This window comes from Dama dama, chromosome 1, assembly GCF_033118175.1.
Source record: "Dama dama isolate Ldn47 chromosome 1, ASM3311817v1, whole genome shotgun sequence".
NCBI classification, from domain to species: Eukaryota; Metazoa; Chordata; class Mammalia; order Artiodactyla; family Cervidae; genus Dama; species Dama dama.
This window is the reverse complement of record NC_083681.1, coordinates 4312822-4332216: the sequence shown is the minus strand read 5'-3', so window position 1 is coordinate 4332216 and position 19395 is coordinate 4312822. Positions and strand designations below refer to the sequence as shown.

The following is a 19395-nucleotide window of genomic DNA, read 5'->3' as shown; positions in this document are numbered from 1 at the left end:
CCATGCATGGACTGCAGCACACCAGGTTTCCCCATCCTTCACCAACTCCTGGAGCTTGCTCAAACTCATGCCCATTGAGTCAGTGATGCCATCCAACCATCTCATCCTCTGCTGTCCCCTTCTCCTCCAGCCTTCAGTCTTTCCCAGCATCAGGGTCTTTTCTCATGAGTCAGCTCTTTTCATCAGGTGGCCAAAGTATTGGAGTTTCAGCTTCAGCATCAGTCCTTCCAATGAATATTCAAGATTGATTTCCTTTAGGATTGACTGGTTTAATCTCCTTGCAGTCCAAGAGACTCACAAGTGTCTTCTCCAACACCACAGTTCAAAAGCATCAGTTCTTCAGTGCTCAGCCTTCTTTATGATACAATTCTCACATTCATACATGACTACTGGAAAAACCATAGCTTTGACTAAATGGACCTTTGTCAGCAAAGTAATGTCTTTGGTTTTTGGTATCTGTCTAGGTTGGTCATAGCTTTCCTTCCAAGAAGCAAGTGTTGAGTGATGCACAGACAGAAGGGCTGCCACTGCAGCCTCTCTCCCCACACACTGGCACCTGCCTCTCCTGGGCAACAGGAAGGGATCTTACCAAGGCCAGCTCCCTCTTGCCTGCAGCCTCTGAAATCCCACATATCCCATCCCTACTAGGGAAGGATCTTGAGCCCTGGAACATCCTTGAGAGTAGACATTTGTGGGTGGCCTACTTGCAGAGATTAAACTGAAACCCCAGCTGAGCCCCAGGGACATTGCAACTAAGGAAGAAAAGCTGCAATCTCTCCTCATAAATTGTGGAATTACTCCCCTGTGACTGTAAACTCAGTGCCTGCAGAACATCTGAACAGTCAATGAGTGCTCTTGCAGCTAAGATGGGTCTAGCTTTAACAGTTGGATTTTGTGAGTACGTATATACAAGGGATGGGCCAGGTCAGAATCTGAGCTGCCTCCATAGACCCCACAGTGGGTCCAGATCTATGATTACTGCAATCCTAGGACCTGACTTCAGTGTATCTATGCTGGTGTCCTGGTGAAAACAATACCTGAAAGGCACCAGGGTCAATTGCCAGCATACACATGATTAAAGTGGAGCCAAGAGCATTGCCAACAATAGACTAACTTGTGAGCTTATACAATGGGTAAAGGTGACACAACAAAACACACTTTCAGGTAAACAGCTCCAGAGAAGGAATTCTCAGTGGCTTCTCTCCCAGGGGGAGTGCTCCAAACCTAACTACCTCACACTGCAGATCAGAAACCCAGCTAAAAGACAGATCTGAGGGCCTCTATTCAGCTGACTAGGGAGCAAACGCTACCCTTGATGGGTGCTAACAAACAGAGCAAAGGGGAAGTTCTGCTCAACATCCAGGGCAGGCTCTGGTCACCACAACATCAGTCAAACACCCTATCAAATTAATGATGGCCAGCGTATGCTGAGGAGAGGTTGTGGACATCCATACTATAAACAGCTCTCTCACACACACACAAACACAAAGTTAAACCCAAGCAGCCTTCACAGGGATGCTCCCACATAAAAATAATCCTTCAAGACTATCTGAAGGTCTGGAATTACAAGAAGGAATCCCTGAAGCATTTAGCTTTGAAGACCAGCAGGATTTGAGGACAAGAGACCCATAGCGCTGGGGGAAAGAGATACTCAATTTTTGGAGAGCACACAGAAGTTATCACAGACACTGGGACTCAGCACAAAAAGAAAATATCTCCAGATGAACTGGTGTTAGATTAATTTATGTGAATTGGAAAGTCTCCTGGAGAGGCTGAAGTTGGCTGTAGTTCACCAGGGAAATGAGGACATTGGTAGCAGAGGCTCCAGAGAATTACCTGGGATGACATCTCCAGGAGGTCCCCATTTTGATGCCAACACCCGACCCTGCCCAACAGCCTACAGGCTCCAGTGCTGGAATGCCTTACACCAAACAACTAACAAGACAAGAAAACGTATCCATCATTAGATAGGCTGCCTAAAGTCTTACTAAACTCACAAGCACACCAAAATGCACCTCTTGACATGTCCTGCCCACCCATGGGACAAGACTCAACCCCACCTACAAAAGGGAAAGAACCACCACCACTCCCCCCCCCCCCCCCAATCAGGAAGCCAACACAAGCCCCTGGACCAACATCACCTACCAGGGGTCAGTCACCAGAAGCAACAGGAACTATAACCATTCAGCCTGTGGAAAGGAGACCACAAACAGTTAAGGTGATGACAAAATGAAATGACAGAGAAATGTGTTGCTGATGGAGCAGCAAGATAAAAACCTGCAAGAAAAATGAAATTAAAAGGATATAGGCAATATACCAAGGAAAGAATTCAGAGTAATTGCAGTAAAGATGATCCAAGATCTCAAAAAAGAATGGAAGTACAGACCAAAGAGATAAAAGAAACTATTAACAAAGAAATAAAACATTTAAAGGAGAGACAAAAAGAGATGAATGACACAATAATAGAAATTTTTAAATGCATTATAAGAAATCAAGAGTAGAATAATTGAGGTAGAAGAATAAATAAATGAGTTAGAATTCAGAGTGGTGAAAATAACTGCCATGGAATAGAATAAAGAAAAAAGAATGAAAAGAAATGAGAATAGTCTCAGAGGCCTCTGGGACAACGTTAAATGCAACATTCATATTATAGGGTGCCCAGAAAAAAGAGGAGAAAGGGCCACAAAAAAATCTGAAGAGATTTTTTCCTTTCCCTAACATGGGAAAGGAAATAGCCACCCTAGTGCAGAAGGTGCAGAGAGCCCTATAAAAGATAAACTCAATGATGAACATGCCAAGATTCATATTAATCAAACTATCAAAAATTAAACACAAAGAAAAATATTAGAAGTAACAAGAGAAAAGCAACAAATAATATAAAAGGGAACAACTATACTGTTATCAGTTTATTTTTAAGCAAAAACTCTACAGGTCAGAAGAAAGTGGTATAATATGTTTCAAATGATGAAAGAGAAAAACCTACAACCAAAAATACTATACTCAGCAAGGCTTTCATTCAAATACTACAGAGAAATCAACAGCTTTCAACATAAGCTAAAGCTAAGAGAATTCATCATCACTAGAATAGCATTACAAATCCTAAAGGAACTTCAGTAGGAAGGGAAAAAAGAGTCCACAATGAGAAACAAGAAAATTACAAATGGGAGGGCTCACTGCTAAAGGAAAAATTGTATAATAAAAGTAGGAAATCACAAACACCAAATATGCTATCAAAACAAGCAATCATAAGTAAAGCAGAGTATAAATGCAGGAAATGGGAATCGCACTTGAAATTAAGATATCAGCAACCTAAAACAATCTTATTTGTATAAGGACTGCTAAACCAAAACCACATGGGAAATGCAAACCAAAAAACTACAACAGGTACACATAAAGAAAAACAACCCAAACACAGCACTTAAAATGGCCATCAAACCACAAGAGAAGAGAACAAAAGAGAAAGGGAAGGAAAAACACCTACATAAAGAAACACAAAGCAGTTAAGGAAAGTGACAGTAGGAACATTCTTATTGACAAGTACCTATAATGTGAATGGATTAAAGGTTTCAACAAAAAGGCTGAATGGATACAAAAATTAGGCTCATATATATGCTGCCTACAAAAGACCCACATCAGACCTGGAGACACATACAGACTGAAAGTGGGAGGGTGGGAAAATATTCCATGCAAATGGAACTTGAAAAAAAATCTGGAGTAGCAATACTCGTATCAGAGAGAACAGACTTACAAACTGTTGCAAGGCACAGGAAGGACACTACATAATGATCAACGGACCAATATAGGAAGAAGATATAACAATTGTAAATATATATGCACCCAACCAAGGAGCACTTCAATAAAGAGGGCAAAACCTAACATCCATAAAAAGAGAAATTGACAGTAATACAATAACAGGGGGAACTTTAACATCCCATTTACACGAATGGATAGATCATCCACAGAGAAAATTTAATAAGGAAGCACAAGCCTTTAAAGCCACATTAGACCAGATAGACTTTGATATTTATAGGACATTCCATCAGAAAGCAGCACAATGCACTTTCTTCTCAAGTGCACATGAGACATTTTCAAGGATAGATCACACCCTCGGTCACAAATCAAGTTTAAGAAAATTGAAATCATATCAAATATTTTTCTGACCACAACACTATAAATAGAGAAAACAATTACAGGGAAAAGGTTATATATATATAAACATAGAGGCTAAATGATATGTTGCTAAACAACCAATGGATCACTAAAAAAATCAATGAGGAAATTAAAAAAAAAAAAAAAACCCACAAATAAATGACAAAATCTATGGGACACAGCAACAGTAGTTCTAAGATGGAAGTTTATAGCTATAGAATGTTACCTTTGGAAACAAGAAGAATCTCAAATAAGCAGCCTGCCTTATACTTAAAGCAACTAGATAAAGAAGAAGATCAAAAACAACAAAAACCAAAGTTACTATTAAGGTTGGTGCAAAAGTAATTGTGGTTTTCGACCTTGAATTTTAAATCATCAAAACTAGGCTCAAATACATCTTTATTAATCAAAATAGGAACCATTACGAGCAACACATTTTTGCTAATGAGAAATAAGCTTGTTTCTTCCTGTAGCATATAAGTCCATGCTTTAGGAATCAACAACTCTTGGAAAGAATTTTCTACATCCTGCGGTTGTGGCAGTTTTTTCCCTGGAAAAAAAAAAAAAAAAAAAGATGTCCAGATGCTTGAAGAAGTGGTAGAAAGTTGGCAAGAAGTTAGGTCAATATGTCGGATGAGGCAAAAACGTGTAGCCCAATTTGTTCAACTTTTGAAGCACTGGTCATGTGATGTGCAGTTGGGCATTGTAATGGAGAAGAATTTGACCCATTCTGTCGATCAATGCAAGCTGTAGGCATTGCGGTTTTCAGTGTATCTCGTCTATTTGCTGAGCATTCTTCTCAGATGTAGTGGTTTCCCTGGGATTCAGAAAGTTGTAATGGGATCAGACTAGCAGCAAACCACCAGTGACCATGACCATTTTGGGGGGTGGGGGCATGGTTAGCTTTGGGAAGTGCTTTGGAGTTTCTTCTTGGTCAAACCACTGAGTTGGTTGTTGTCAGTTATCAAAAAATTCATTTTTCACCACACATCACAATTTGATTGAGAAATGGTTCATTGCTGTTGTGTAGAATAAGAGAAGACAACACCTTAAAGCAATTTTTTTTGTTTGTTTGTTTGCTCTGGTCAGGTCATGAGTCACCCACTTATTGCACTTTTTCACATTTCCAATTTGCTTTAAATGCTGAATGGCCATAAAATAGTCAGCACTGAGTTCTCCAGAAACTTCTTATGTAGTAGAAAGAGGATCAGCTTTGATGATGATGACTTGCAGTTCATCATTGTCAACTTCCAATGGCTGGCTACTATGCTCCTCATCTTCAAGACTCTTGTCTCCTTTGCAAAACTTCTTGAACCACCACTGCACTGTTAGGTTCGTTAGCAGTTCTTGGGCCAAATGTGTTGTTGATATTTCCAGACACGGTAAAAAAAAAGGAGAGAAATCAAATTAGCAAAATATAAATGAAAAAGAAGAAGCTAGAACTGACACTGCAGAAATAAAAGATAATAAGAGAATACTACAACAAACCATATGCCAGTGAAATGGACAACCTGGAAGAAATGGACGAACTCTTAGAAAAGTACAACCTTCCAAGACTGAATCAGAAAGAAATAGAAAATATGAACAGACAAATCACAAGCACTGGCATTGAAACTATGATTAAAACCTTCCAACAAACAAAAGCCCAGGACCAGATGGCATCACGGGCTAATTCTATCAAGTACTAAGAGAAGAGCTAATGCTTATCCTTCTCAAACTCTTCTAAAAAATTGCAGAAAAAGAAACACTCTGAAGCATATTCAATGAGGCCACCATCACCCTGATACCAAAAGCAGACTAAGATATCACACAAAAAAGAAAATTATAGGCCACTATCACTTATGAACTTAGACACAAAAATCTTCAAAAAATACTAACCAAATCCAAAAACACATCAAAATAATCATACATAATGATCAGGTGGGATTTATTCCAAGGATGTGAGGATTCTTCACTACACACAAATCAATCAATGTGATATACCATATCAACAAATTAAAAAATGAAAGCCATATGACTATTTCAATAGATGAAGAAAAAGCTTTCAACAAAATTCAACACCCGTTTATGATATGATATAAAAAAAAAGAAAAGAAAAAAAAATTCTCCAAAAAGTGGGCATCAAGAAAACATACCTAACAGAATAAAGGTTGTATATGATAAAAACCACAGCAAACATCATTTTCGGTAGTGAAATCCTGAAAGCATTCCCTCTAGGATTAGGAACAAGACAAGGATATACACTTTCACTTCTTTTTTCAACATAGTTTTGGAAGTCCTAGACATGGCCATCAGAGAGGAATAAAAAATAAAAGAAGTCTAGGTTGGAAAAGAAGTAAAAATGTCAGTGTTTGCAAATGACATGATACTGCACATAGAAAAATCCTAAAGATACTAGTAAAAATTATTAAATCTCATCAATGAATTTGGGGAGGTTGTAGAATGCAAAATTAATACACAGAAATGTATTGCATTTCTATATACTAACAATAAAAGATCAAAAGGAGAATTTACAACCCCATTTGTTCTTGTCTTAAGAAGTAAAATACCTAGGAACAAACTTACCAAATAGGGCAAAAGAACTATACTCAAAAAGTTGTAATATATTCATGAAATAAATAAAAAATGATACTAATAAATGTAGAGAAATATCATGTTCCTGGATTTGAAGAATCAATATTGTTAAAATGACTATAGTACCCAAGGCAATATACAGATTCAATGCAATCCCTATTAAATTACCAATGGCAATTTTCATAGACTTGGAGCAAAATATTCTATGATTTTTACTGAAACACCAAAGACCCTAAATAGTCAAAGTAATCCTGAGAAGAATGACAGCTGGAGGAATTACTCTCCCTGACTTCAGACTATACTCCATCAAAACAGTATGTACAGAAAGATAGAAATATAGATCAATTGCACAGTATAGAAAATTCAGAGATAAACACATGCACCTATGGTCACCTGATCTATGACAAAGAAGGCAAAAATATGCAATGGAGAAAAGACAGCGTCTTCTATAAGTGGTGCTGGAAAAACTGGACAGATACATGTAAAAGAATGAAATTTAAATACTCCCTAACACCACACACAAAAAGAAATTCAAAATGGATTAAAGATCTAAATGAAATACTAGACACTATAAAACTCTAAGAGGAAAACATAGGCACAACACTCTCTGACTTAAAAATGCAAGATTTTTTTGTTTTTATCCACCTCTTAGAGTAATGGAACAAAGCTTGTGGAGGTGATGGAATTCCAGTTGAGCTATTTCAAATCATATAAAATGATGCTGTGAAAGTACTGCACTCAATGTGTCAGCAAATTTGGAAAACTCAGCAGTGGCCACAGGAATGGAAAAGGTCAGTTTTCATTTCAATCCTAAAGAAAGGCAATGCTAAAGAATGTTCAAACTACCACACAATTGCACTCATCTCACACACTAACAAAGTAATGCTCAAAATTCTCCAAGTCAGGCTTCAGAAATACGTGAACAGTGAACTTCCAGATGTTCAAGCTGGTTTTAGAAAAGGCAGAAGAACCAGAGATCAAATTGCCAGCATCCGCTGCATCATCGAAAAAGCAAGAGAGTTCCAGAAAAACCATTTATTTCTGCTTTATTGACTATGCCAAAGCCTTTGACTGTGTGGATCACAATAAACTATGAAAAATTCTGAAAGAGATGGGAATACCAGACCACTTGACCTGCCCCTTGAGAAATCTGTATGCAGGTCAGGAAGCAACAATTAGAAGTGGACATGGAACAACAGACTGGTTCCAAATAGGAAAAGGAGTACATCAAGGCTGTATATTGTCACCCTGCTCATTTAACTTATATGCAGAGGACATCATGAGAAATGCTGGTCTGGAGGAAGCACAAGCTGGAATCAAGATTGCTGGGAGAAATATCAATCACATCAGATATGCAGATGACACCACCCTTATGGCAGAAAGTGAAGAAGAACTAAAAAGCCTCTTGATTAAAGTGAAAGAGGAGAGTGAAAAAAAACTAAGAAAACTAAGATCTGGTCCCATCATTTCATGACAAATAGATGGGGAAACAGTGGAAACAGTGGCTGACTTAATTTTGGGGGGTTCCAAAATCACTGCAGATGGTGATTGCAACCATGAAATTAAAAGACGCTTACTCCTTGGAAGGAAAGTTATGACCAATCTAGACAACACATTAAAAAGCAGAGACATTACTTTGCCAACAAATGTCCGTATGGCCAAGGCTATGGTTTTTCCAGTAGTCATGTATGGATATGAGAGTTGGACTATAAAGAAAGCTGAACACTGAAGAATTGATGCTTTTGAACTGTGTTGTTGGAGAAGACTCATGAGAGTCCCTTGGACTGCAAGGAGATCCAACCAGTCCATCCTAAAGGAGATCAGTCCTGGGTGTTCACTGAAGGACTGATGCTGAAGCTGAAACTCCAATACTTTGGCCACCTGATGTGAAGAACTGATTCATTTGAAAAGACCCCGATGCTGGGAAAGATTGAGGGCAGGAGAAGAAGGGGACGACAGAGGATGAGATGGTTGGATGGCATCACCAACTCAATGGACACGAGTTTGGGCAAACTCCGAGAGCTGGTGATGGACAGGAAAGCCTGTGGTGCTACAGTTCATGGGGTCATAAAGAGTCGGACACGACTGAGCGACTTAACTGAACTGAACTTAAAGTAATGGAAATACAAGTAAACAGATGGGACCTAGTTAAATTTAAAAGCTTTTTCACAGCAAAGGAAGCCATAAGCAAAACGAAAAGACAACCCTCAAAGTTGGAGAAAATACTTGAAATGAAGTAAATGACAAAGGATTAATCCTCAAAATATACAAAGCGCTCACACAGTTGAATATCAAAAGAGAAACAGCCCAGTCAAAATAGGGGTGGAAGATCTAAATGGAAATTTCTTCAAAGAAGACATACAGGTGGCCAAAATCATACAAAAACTTGCTCAACATCACTAATTATTAGAGAAATATAAATCAAAACTGCAATGAGGTATAATCTCACAATGGTCTGAATGGCCATCATTAAAAAAATCCACAGACAGTAAATGCTGCAGAGGATATGGAGAAAAGGTAATGCTCCTACACTGTTGAAATGAAAATTGGTGCCTCCACTGTAGAAAACAGTAAAGAGGCTTCTCAAAAAATTAAAACTAGAGCTATCATATAATCCAACAATCCTGGGGCATATACTCAGAGATAAACTGCAATTCAAAAAGATACATGTACTCCAGTTTTCATTGCAGGATTATTTACAATAGACAGGACATGGAAACAATCTAAATATCCATCAACAGAGGAATTAATAAATAAGGTGTGGCACATATGCAGTGGAATATTACTCAGCCAAGAAAAAGAACAGAATAATGCTATTTGCAGTAACATGGATGGACCTAGAGATTGTCATACTGAGTAAAGTAAGTCAGAGAGAGGAGGGTAAATACCATATGATATTGTTTATATGAGCAATATGAAACAAAAAATAGTACAAGTGAACTTTTTTTACAAAACAGAAATAAAGTGTAGAAAATAAATTTATGGTTACCTGGGCTTCCACACATGCAGGGGAGGGACAAATTGGGAGACTGGGATTGACATAAACACACTACCATATATAAATAGTAAAGACTTACTTGTGTGGCACAGGGAACTCTTCACAATACTCTGTATTGACCTATGTGGGAAAAGAATCTAAAGAGTGGATAAATATATATGTATAACTAATTCCCGTTGCTGTACAGAAAAAACTAACACAACATGTTAAATCAACTATACTCCATAAATTTTTTTTAAAAATGGATTAGACTTTGCAAAATAGAAAGTAGATTTGGAAAATAGATTGGTAGGAGAGGAAAGAGCAGGTGGGAGTTTAAAACAGAGGGGACTTATATCAGGTCAACTTGGCTCTGGTTAAAAGCCAACGAAGTATTGAAGAAGAATGCAAAGTCTCATTTAGTGTATCTTTGGCTTCCAGATGCTTTCTTTCTCAACCCTTAAATATGATAAGTTGTTTCTGGTGCTGGCCAGCTTGTAATGTGTTAGTCCTGCACAAATTAACCCCAATCTCTCAGGAATAAGCTTTACATCTGCATGAAAATGTGGTTATGTGGAATGAATAAGAATGAAAATGAGAACTATATCATAGCTCCCTAGTTCAAAAATACCATATGGAATAAGCTGGTACTTACTAACAGTAATTTTCACAAGGAATGTCTGATTGAAGTTTTGCTCAAACATTTCGGGGATTATCTAAACATTTCATTAAATTAAATATTTTAGTAATTAAACTTGTAAAACTCATATAGAAACTTTTGAAATACTGGATATAACTAATGCTTTATTCTGCAATGCTGTGCAAGCTTCAGAATAAAGCTACTTCTGCTATCTTGAAAACTATAATAAATACAATAAAATAGCTTTCCTGTGTTTCATACATATCACTAATTTTTTAAATTATTTTAAAAGATATTAAACTACAAAAAAATTCAGTTTTTTTCTTTAATGATAAAATTATATGAAAATATATTTTATTGCTACCTTTGAAGATATCAATGATTCTACAAAGCAGCTCATTAGCAACTGATATAAGATTTTTCTCTAAAAAGGAATTTCAGCATTGCAAAATAAGAATTTTAATTTCTAATATAGAAATAAACTTATACTTTTTAAAAATATTGAATTACTTTTTCCTAAAATTTCTTATTCCTAATTTTCTAAACATTTCTAAAAACATTCATTGAAAAGGTAAATCTAGCAGAAGTAAAGGTCTTTTGATGTTGTTTTATCCTTATTCTTTTTATTATAGTAAACTATTGCTACATCCACAGGTGAGTGGGTTTTAACTAAGTATTCACAGTATCTAAAGAGAGATACTGTGCCATAGAAAAATCTTTACTTGCTTTTCAGGACAACAATCCAATCTACTCATAGACAATCATTCTCACCAGTTGAAAATATCTAACAGTCTATCATGAATTCCTGTAAATTATCAGTAAATTAAGTACATCTAAATTATTTAAACCAAAATAATCATTCTTATGTTGAACTATTCTTTTTTTAGAAATATATGCAAACTATTGTCATTCTCATTGAGGGAATTACAGCATAGTAGTTTTCTGAATAATGTATAATGAAACTTTTGGCATTTATACAGTGTGAATGAATTTTTTTTTACTTAAACCACTTAATTTCTAAAATAGCTTATGAATTTCTTTTTATTAGAATAAATCACTTTTACAAGAAAAATTATTAATATATTATTTTCTTATCATGTGAAATTATGCTGCAGTAGTTAAAATTCTTCCTTTTTAAAAATATAATCATTCAGTAGAGTTAAATTTATTGCCTCATATTTTCTTATATCTTCACAGATTGTGAGTGTTGGAAAGCACGTTAAAGGCTATCATTATATCATTGCAAACTTGGTAAGAACTCTTTATTTCTATTTTTCATAAGAATTGTTAAGACAGTCAAGATCATGTTAACTGCACCATAAAATAATACTGTAATAAATTGTTAAACTACATTACATTAAGCTTTTTTACAACACATAGGATGATACTTGTATGTGTTCACAAAAAATTTTATTAAGAAATGGAGAATTTTATTTAAGACTATCTGAAGGATAATAACCTAGGGGATAGTATTTCAGAAATCTTTGAGGACTGTTCTTCCCATTAGAGGTCAAAGTAACAAGATTTTCTGCACAACTAAGAGGTAAAAGTGTAAGCATTTTAGTTAAAGAGTTATGCATCCAACTAGCATAGTGACATGAGCTTGCCTGGTGGCTCAGGGTTAAGACTCTGCCTGCCATTGCAGGAGATGGGGGTTCAATCACAGATCTGGGAAGATCCCTTGAAGAAGGAAATGGCAACCCACTCCAGTGTTCCTGCCTGGGAAATCCCATGGGCAGAGTTGCCTAGTGTGCTACAGTCCATAGGGTGGCAAGGAGTCATACACATTGGCAGTTTTCTTTTTGTTTGTTTGTTTGTTTGTTTTTGTTTTTCTAATATGTTTATTTATTTTATTTGGAGGCTAATTACTTTACAGTATTGTAGTGGTTTTGCCATACACTGACATGGATCCGCCACGAGTGTACATGTGTTTCCCATCCTGAACCCCCCTCCCACCTCCCTCCCCATTCCATCCCTAGGGTCATCCCAATGCACCAGCCCTGAGTACCCTGTCTCATGCATCGAACCTAGACTGGCAATCCTTTTCACATATGATAATATACATGCTTCGATGCCATTCTCCCAAATCATCCTACCCTCGCCCTCTCCCACAGAGTCCAAAAGACTGTTCTATACATTTTTGTCTCTCTCGTTGTCTCACATACAGGGTTATCATTACCACATTTCTAAATTCCATATATATGCATTAGTATACTCTATTGGTGTTTTCAATTATGGTTTCTTCAGTGTTTATGACCAGCAGTGGGATTGCTGGGTCATATGGTAGTTCTATTTCCAGTTTTTTAAGGAATCTCCACACTGTTCTCCATAGTGGCTGTACTAGATTCCATTCCCAACAACAGTGTAAGAGGGGTCCCTTTCTCCACACCCTCTCCAGCATCTATTCCTTGTAGACTTTTGGATAGCAGCCATTCTGACTGGTGTGAAATGATACCTCATTGTGGTTTTGATTTGCATTTCTCTGACAATGAGTGAAGTTGAGCATCTTTTCATGCATTTGTGTTTGTTAGCCATCTGTATGACTTCTTTGGAGAAATGTCTGTTTAGTTCTTTGGCCCATTTTTTTTTATTGGGTCATTTATTTTCTGGATTTGAGCTGCAGGAGCTGCTTGTATATTTTTGAGATTAATTCTTTGTCAGTTGCTTCATTTGCTATTATTTTCTCCAATTCTGAAGGCTGTCTTTTCACCTTGCTTGTAGTTTCCTTCATTGTGCAAAAGCTTTTATGTTTAATTAGGTCCCATTTGCTTATTTTTGCTTTTATTTCCAATACTATGGAGGTGGGTCATAGGGGATCTTGTTGTGATTTATGTCAGAGAGTGTTTTGCCTATGTTTTCCACTAGGAGTTTTATACTTTCTGGTCTTACATTTAGGTCTTTAATCCATTTCAAGTTTATTTTTTGTGTATGGTGTTAGAAAGTGTTCTAGATTCATTCTTTTACAAGTGGTTGACCAGTTTTCCCTGCAACACTTGTAAAAGAGATTGTTTTTTCTCCATTGTATACTCTTACATTCTTTGTCAAAGATAAGGTGTCCACAGGTGGGTGGATTTATCTCTGGGCTTTCTATTTTGTTCCATTGATCTATATTTCTGTCTTTGTGCCAGTACCATACCGTCTTGATGACTGTAGCTTTGTAGTAGAGTCTGAAGTCAGGAAGGTTGATTCCTCCAGTTCCATTCTTCTTTCTCAGGATTGCTTTGGCTATTCAAGGTTTTTTGTATTTCCATACAAATTGTGAAATTATTTGTTCTAGTCCTGTGAAAAATACCATGGGTAGTTTGACAGGAATTGCATTGACTCTTTAGATTGCTTTGGATAGTATATTCATTTTCACTATATTGATTCTTACAATTCATGAACATGGTATATTTCTCCATCTATTTGTGTCCTCTTTGTTTTCTTTCATCAGTGTTTTATAGTTTTCTATATATAGGTCTTGTATTTCTTTAGGTAGATATATTCCTAAGTATTTTATTCTTTTCATTGCAATGGTGAATGGAGTTGTTTCCTTAATTTCTCTCTCTGTTTTCTCATTGCTAATGTATAGGAATGCAAGGGATTCCTGTGTGTTGATTTTATATCCTACAACTTTACTATATTCATTGATTAGCTCTGGTAATTTTCTGGTGGAGTCTTTAGGATTCTCTATGTAGAGGATGATGTCATCTCCAAACAGTGAGAGGTTTACTTCTTCTTTTCAATCTGAATTCCTTTTATTTCTTTTTCTTCTCTGATTGCTGTCACTAAAACTTCCAAAACTATGTTGAATAGTAGTGGTGAGAGTGGGTACGCTTGTCTTGTTCCTGTCTTTAGGGGAAATGCTTTCCATTTTTCACCATTGAGGATAATGTTTGCTGTGTGTTTGTCATATATAGCTTTTATTATGTTGAGGTGTGTTCCTTCTATTCCTTCTCTCTGGAGGGTTTTCATCGTAAATGGATGTTGAATTTTGTCAAAGGCTTTCTCTGCATCTATTGAGATAATCATATTTTTTTTATCTTTCAGTTTGTTAATGTGGTGTATTATGTTCATTGATTTGCAGATATTAAAGAATCCTTGCTTCCCTGGGATAAAGCCCACTTGGTCATGATGTATGACCTTTTTAATATGTTGCTGGATTCTGTTTGCTAGAATTTTGTTAAGTATTTTTGCATCTATGTTCATCAATGATATTGGCCTGTAGTTTTCTTTTTTTGTGGCATCTTTGTCTGATTTTGGTATTAGGGTGATGGTGGCCTCATAGAATGAGTTTGAAAGTTCATATTCCTCTGCAATTTTCTGGAAGAGTTTGAGTAGGATAGGTGCTAGCTCTTCTCTAAATTTTCTGTAGAATTCAGCTGTGAAGCCGTCTGGTCCTGGGCTTTGTTTGCTAGAAGATTTCTGATTACAGTTTCAATTTCCATGCTTGTGATGAGTCTGTTAAGATTTTCTATTTCTTCCTGGTTCAGTTTTGTAAAGTTGTACTTTTCTAAGAATTTGTCCATTTCTTCCAAGTTGTCCATTTTATTGGCATATAGTTGCTGATAATAGTCTCTTATGATCCTTTATATTTCTGTGTTATCTGTTGTGATTTCTCCATTTTTATTTCTAATTTTGTTGATTTGATTCTTCTCCCTTTGTTTCTTGATGAGTCTGGCTAATGGTTTGTCAATTTTATTTATCTTCTCAAAGAACCAGCTTTTTAGCTTTGTTGATTTTTGCTGTGGTCTCTTTTGTTTCTTTTGCATTTATTTCTGCCCTAATTTTTAAAATTTACTTCCTTCTACTAACCCTGGGGTTCTTCATTTCTTCCTTTTCAAGTTATTTTAGATGTAGAGTTAGGTTTTATTTATTTGACTTTTTTCTGTTTCTTGAGGTACGCCTGCATTGCTATGAACCTTCTCCTTAGCACTGCTTTTACAGTATCTCATAGGTTTTGGGTTGTTGTGTTTTCATTTTCATTCATCTCTATGCATATTTTGATTTCTTTTTTTATTTCTTCTGTGATTTGTTGGTTATTCAGCAGCATGTTGTTCAGCCTGCATATGTTGGATTTTTTAATCATTTTTCTCCTGTAACTGACATCTAATCTTACTGCATTGTGGTAAGAAAAGATGCTTGGAATGATTTTAATTTTTTTTAGTTTACCAAGGTTAGATTTATGGCCCAGGATGTGATCTATCTTGGAGAAGGTTCCATGTGCACTTCAGAAAAAAAGTGAAATTCATTGTTTTGGGGTGAAATGTCCTATAGATATCAGTTAGGTCTAACTGGTCCATTGTATCATTTAAAGTTTGTGTTTCCTTGTTAATCTTCTGTTTAGTTGATCTACCCATAGGTGTGAGTGGGGTATTAAACTCTCCCACTATTATTGTGTTTTTGTTAATTTCCCCTTCATACTTGTTAGCATTTGCCTTACATATTGTGGTGTTCCTATGTTGGGTGATATACATTTATAATTGTTATATCTTCTTCTTGGATTGATCCTTTGATCATTATATAGTGTCCTTCTTTGTCTCTTTTTGCAGCTTTTATTTTAAAGTCTACTTTATCTGATATGAGTATTGCTACTCTTGCTTTCTTTTGGTCTCTATTTGCATGGAATATCTTTCTCCAGTCCTTCACTTTCAGTCTATATATCTCCCTTGTTTTGAGGTGGGTCTCTTGTATACAACATATATAGTGGTCTTGTCTTTGTATCCATTTAGCCAGTCTTTGTCTTTTGGTTGGGGCATTCAACCCATTTGCATTTAAGGTAATTATTGATAAGTATGATCCTGTTGCTATTTACTTTGTTGTTTTGGGTTCGAGTTATATGCCCTTTCTGTGTTTCCTGTCTAGAGAAGATCCTTTAGCATTTGTTAGAGAGTTAGTTTGGTGGTGCTGAATTCTCTCACTTTTTGCTTGTCCGTAAAGCTTTTGATTTCTCCTTCATATTTGAATGAGATCCTTGCTGGGTACAGTAATCTGGGTTGTAGTTTTTTTTTGTTTTTTTTTTTTTTTCTTTCATCATTTTAAGTATGTCCTGCCATTCTCTTCTGTCCTGAAGAGTTTCTATTGAAAGATCAGCTGTTATCCTTATGGGAATCCACTTGTGTGTTATTTGTTGTTTTTCCCTTGCTGTTTTTAATATTTGTTCTTTGTTTTTGATCTTTGTTAATTTGATTAATATGTGTCTTGGGGTATTTCACCTAGGGTTTATCCTGTTTGGGACTCTCTTGGTTTCTTGGAGTTGGGTGACTATTTCCTTCTCCATTTTAGGGAAGTTTTCAACTATTATCTCCTCAAGTATTTTGTCATGGCCTTTCTTTTTGTCTTCTTCTTCTGTGATTCCTATGATTTGAATGTTGGGGTGTTTACCATTGTCCCAGAGGTCTCTGAGGTTGTCCTCATTTCTTTTAATTCCTTTTTTTCTCTCTCTTTTCCTCTCTGCTTCATTTATTTCTACAATTCTATTTCTACCTCACTTATCCTAACTTCTGCCTCCGTTATTTTACTGTTGGTTCCTTTCAGAGTGTTTTTTACTTCATTTATTGCATTATTCATTATATGCTGACTCTTTTTTTATTTCTTCTAGTTCCTTATTAAACATTTCTTGCATCTTGTCAATCCTTGTCTCCAGGCTATTTATCTGTAACTCCATTTTTTTTTTTCAAGATTTTGGATAATTTTCACTATCATTATTCTGAATCCTTTATCACGTAGATTCCCTATCTCTTCCTCTTTTGTTTGGTTTGGTGGACATTTATCCTGTTCCTTAACTGCTGGGTATTTCTCTGCCTTTTCATCTTATTTATATTGCTGTGTTTGGGGTGGCCTTTCCATATTCTGGCAGTTTGTTGTTCCTCTTTATTGTGGAGGTTTCTCACTGTAGGTGGGTTTGGATGGGTGGCTTGTCAAGGTTTCCTGGTTACGGAAGCTTGTATCAGTGTTCTGGTGGGTGGAGCTCGATTTCTTCTCTCTGGAGTGCAATGAAGAGTCCAGTAGTGAGTTTTGAGATGTCAGTTGGCTTGGTGTGACTTTGGGAATACTGTATATTGAAGCTCAGGGCTATGTTCCTGTGTTGCTGGAGAATTTGTGTGGTATGTCTTGCTCTGGAACTTTTGGCTCTTGGATGGTGCTTGGTTTCAGTATAATTATGGAGGCTTTTGATGAGCTCTTATTGATTAATGTTCCCTGGAGTCAGGAATTCTCTGGTGTTCTCAGGTTTTGAACTTAAGCCTTCTGCCTCTGGTTTTCAGTCTTATTCTTAGAATAGCCTCAAGACTTCTTCATCTATACAGCATTGATGATAAAAGATCTAGGTTAATGATTAAAAGTTTCTCCACAGTGAGGGACACCCAGAGAGGTTCACAGAGTTACATGGAGAAGAGAAGAGGGAGGAGGGAGATAGAGGTGACCAGGAGGTAAAGAGGGGGAATCAAAAGGGGGGAGAGCAATCTAGCCAGTAATCACTTCCCTATGTGTTCTCCACAGTCTGGACCCCTCAGAGATGTTCATGGAGTTACACAGAAAAGAGACGAGGGAGGAAGGGGACAAAGGTGGCCAGGAGGAGAAAAGTGGGAATCAAAAGGAGAGAGACAGATCCAGCCAGTAATCAGTTCCCTAAACAGTCCGGAAAGTGATTCACAGAGTTGGGTAGAGAAGAGAAGGGGGAGGGAGGAGATAGAGGTGAATTGGTGGAGAAAAAGGAGAGTCAAAAGGGGGAGAGAACAATCAAGCCAGTAATCTCACTCCCAAGTAAAAATGGGTACTGAAGATTGGGTTCTTAAAGGTACAAAATTGATAACAAATACCAAAAAGCAAAGATTAAAAATCTAGAATATAGGTTAGATTCTCAAAAATACAATATTAAAAAACCAAAACAAAATCACAAAAATTATAATATATATATATATATATATATATATATATATATATATATATATATATATATATATATATATGAAGTTTGCTTTAAAAATAGGGTGTTTTTTGGCAGGGTCATAGTAGGTTACAAAAATGAAAATTGAGTAGTAGAGAACTTAGAAAAAACATTTTTTTAATTTAAAAAAATGATAATAGTAAAAATATATCTAGGAATTTCTCTGGAGCTGTTGCGGACAGTGTGGGGTCAGTTCATTTTCAGATAGTTCCTTGATCCAGCTTATACTTCTTTTCAAGATCTATAGGCCTCTTCCAATGTAGTCGGTGCTAACTGCAGGGTTTTAGTCTGTTGCACCTGTCACTTCCAAGGTGGTTCTCTCTGTTTATTTTAGCTTCTTCTGTTTGCTGGTCTCTTCAGTGTCTAACTTCCGCCCTGACACAAGGGGGCGGTGGTGGTCACTTATTTAGGCTCACTTGTTCAGTCGTGCTGTGGGGAGGGAGGAACACTGCAAGCAAATATCACTGGCGTGTGTGGGCTGTGCTCGCAGTGGGCTGTGCTCGCAGTGTTCTGGCCACACTGGGTTTGTCCCTGCTCACAGCGTGTGTGCTTTCTCTGTCTACACTGCTCAGGCTCCAGGTAGCTCTGTGGGGAACTGTCTGAGGCGGGCCCTGGTTTGCATGCACTTCCCAGGTCTAAGTCGCTCAAGTTCAGGTTCTCCAGTACTCCACAAAGGCGCAGACTCAGTTGGGCCTGCGTTTTGTGCCCTTCCTAGGTCTGAGCAGCTCAGGTGACCAGGTACTTGGCGAGCACAGTTGCCACCGGGTTGGGGATGTGTCTTATCACTTCCCCCGTCCCAGCCGCTAGGTTTTCTGGGTGTACAATGGAGCACCTTCTCAGGTGTGCCGTGTGTCTCTTCTCGGGGGCTGATCTCTGGCTGTGACCCTCCCGGCGGATGTCAGCCATCCAGAATCCCAAGAAGTCTTGGTTAGCAACGAAGCCTGCTTGCAGTTTGGTAATCGTGCCTCTCTGGGGCCACGATTGCCCCTTTCCAGCTCTGGCTGCCCCCGCCTGCCTGTCTCCGACAGGGGATGGGCTGGTCCACAGCCGGCTAGCTCTGCTCAGTCCTTTGTTCTATGAGTGGGTCTGGCAGTGTCTTAGGTTAGGGCTTTTCACTGGATAGTTCTC

At 37.3% G+C, this 19395-nt stretch overlaps 1 protein-coding gene across 1 annotated transcript in view; it reads left to right on the top strand.

Annotated features, from left to right (window-relative positions):
* GRIA4 (glutamate ionotropic receptor AMPA type subunit 4) overlaps positions 1–19395 on the top strand; it is a 412492-nt gene that overhangs the window by 271773 nt on the left and 121324 nt on the right. Inside the window, exon 4 of the mRNA XM_061154923.1 lies at positions 11538–11591. Within this exon, the coding sequence (XP_061010906.1) occupies positions 11538–11591 (54 nt within the window). The remainder of the gene's footprint in view (positions 1–11537; positions 11592–19395) is intronic.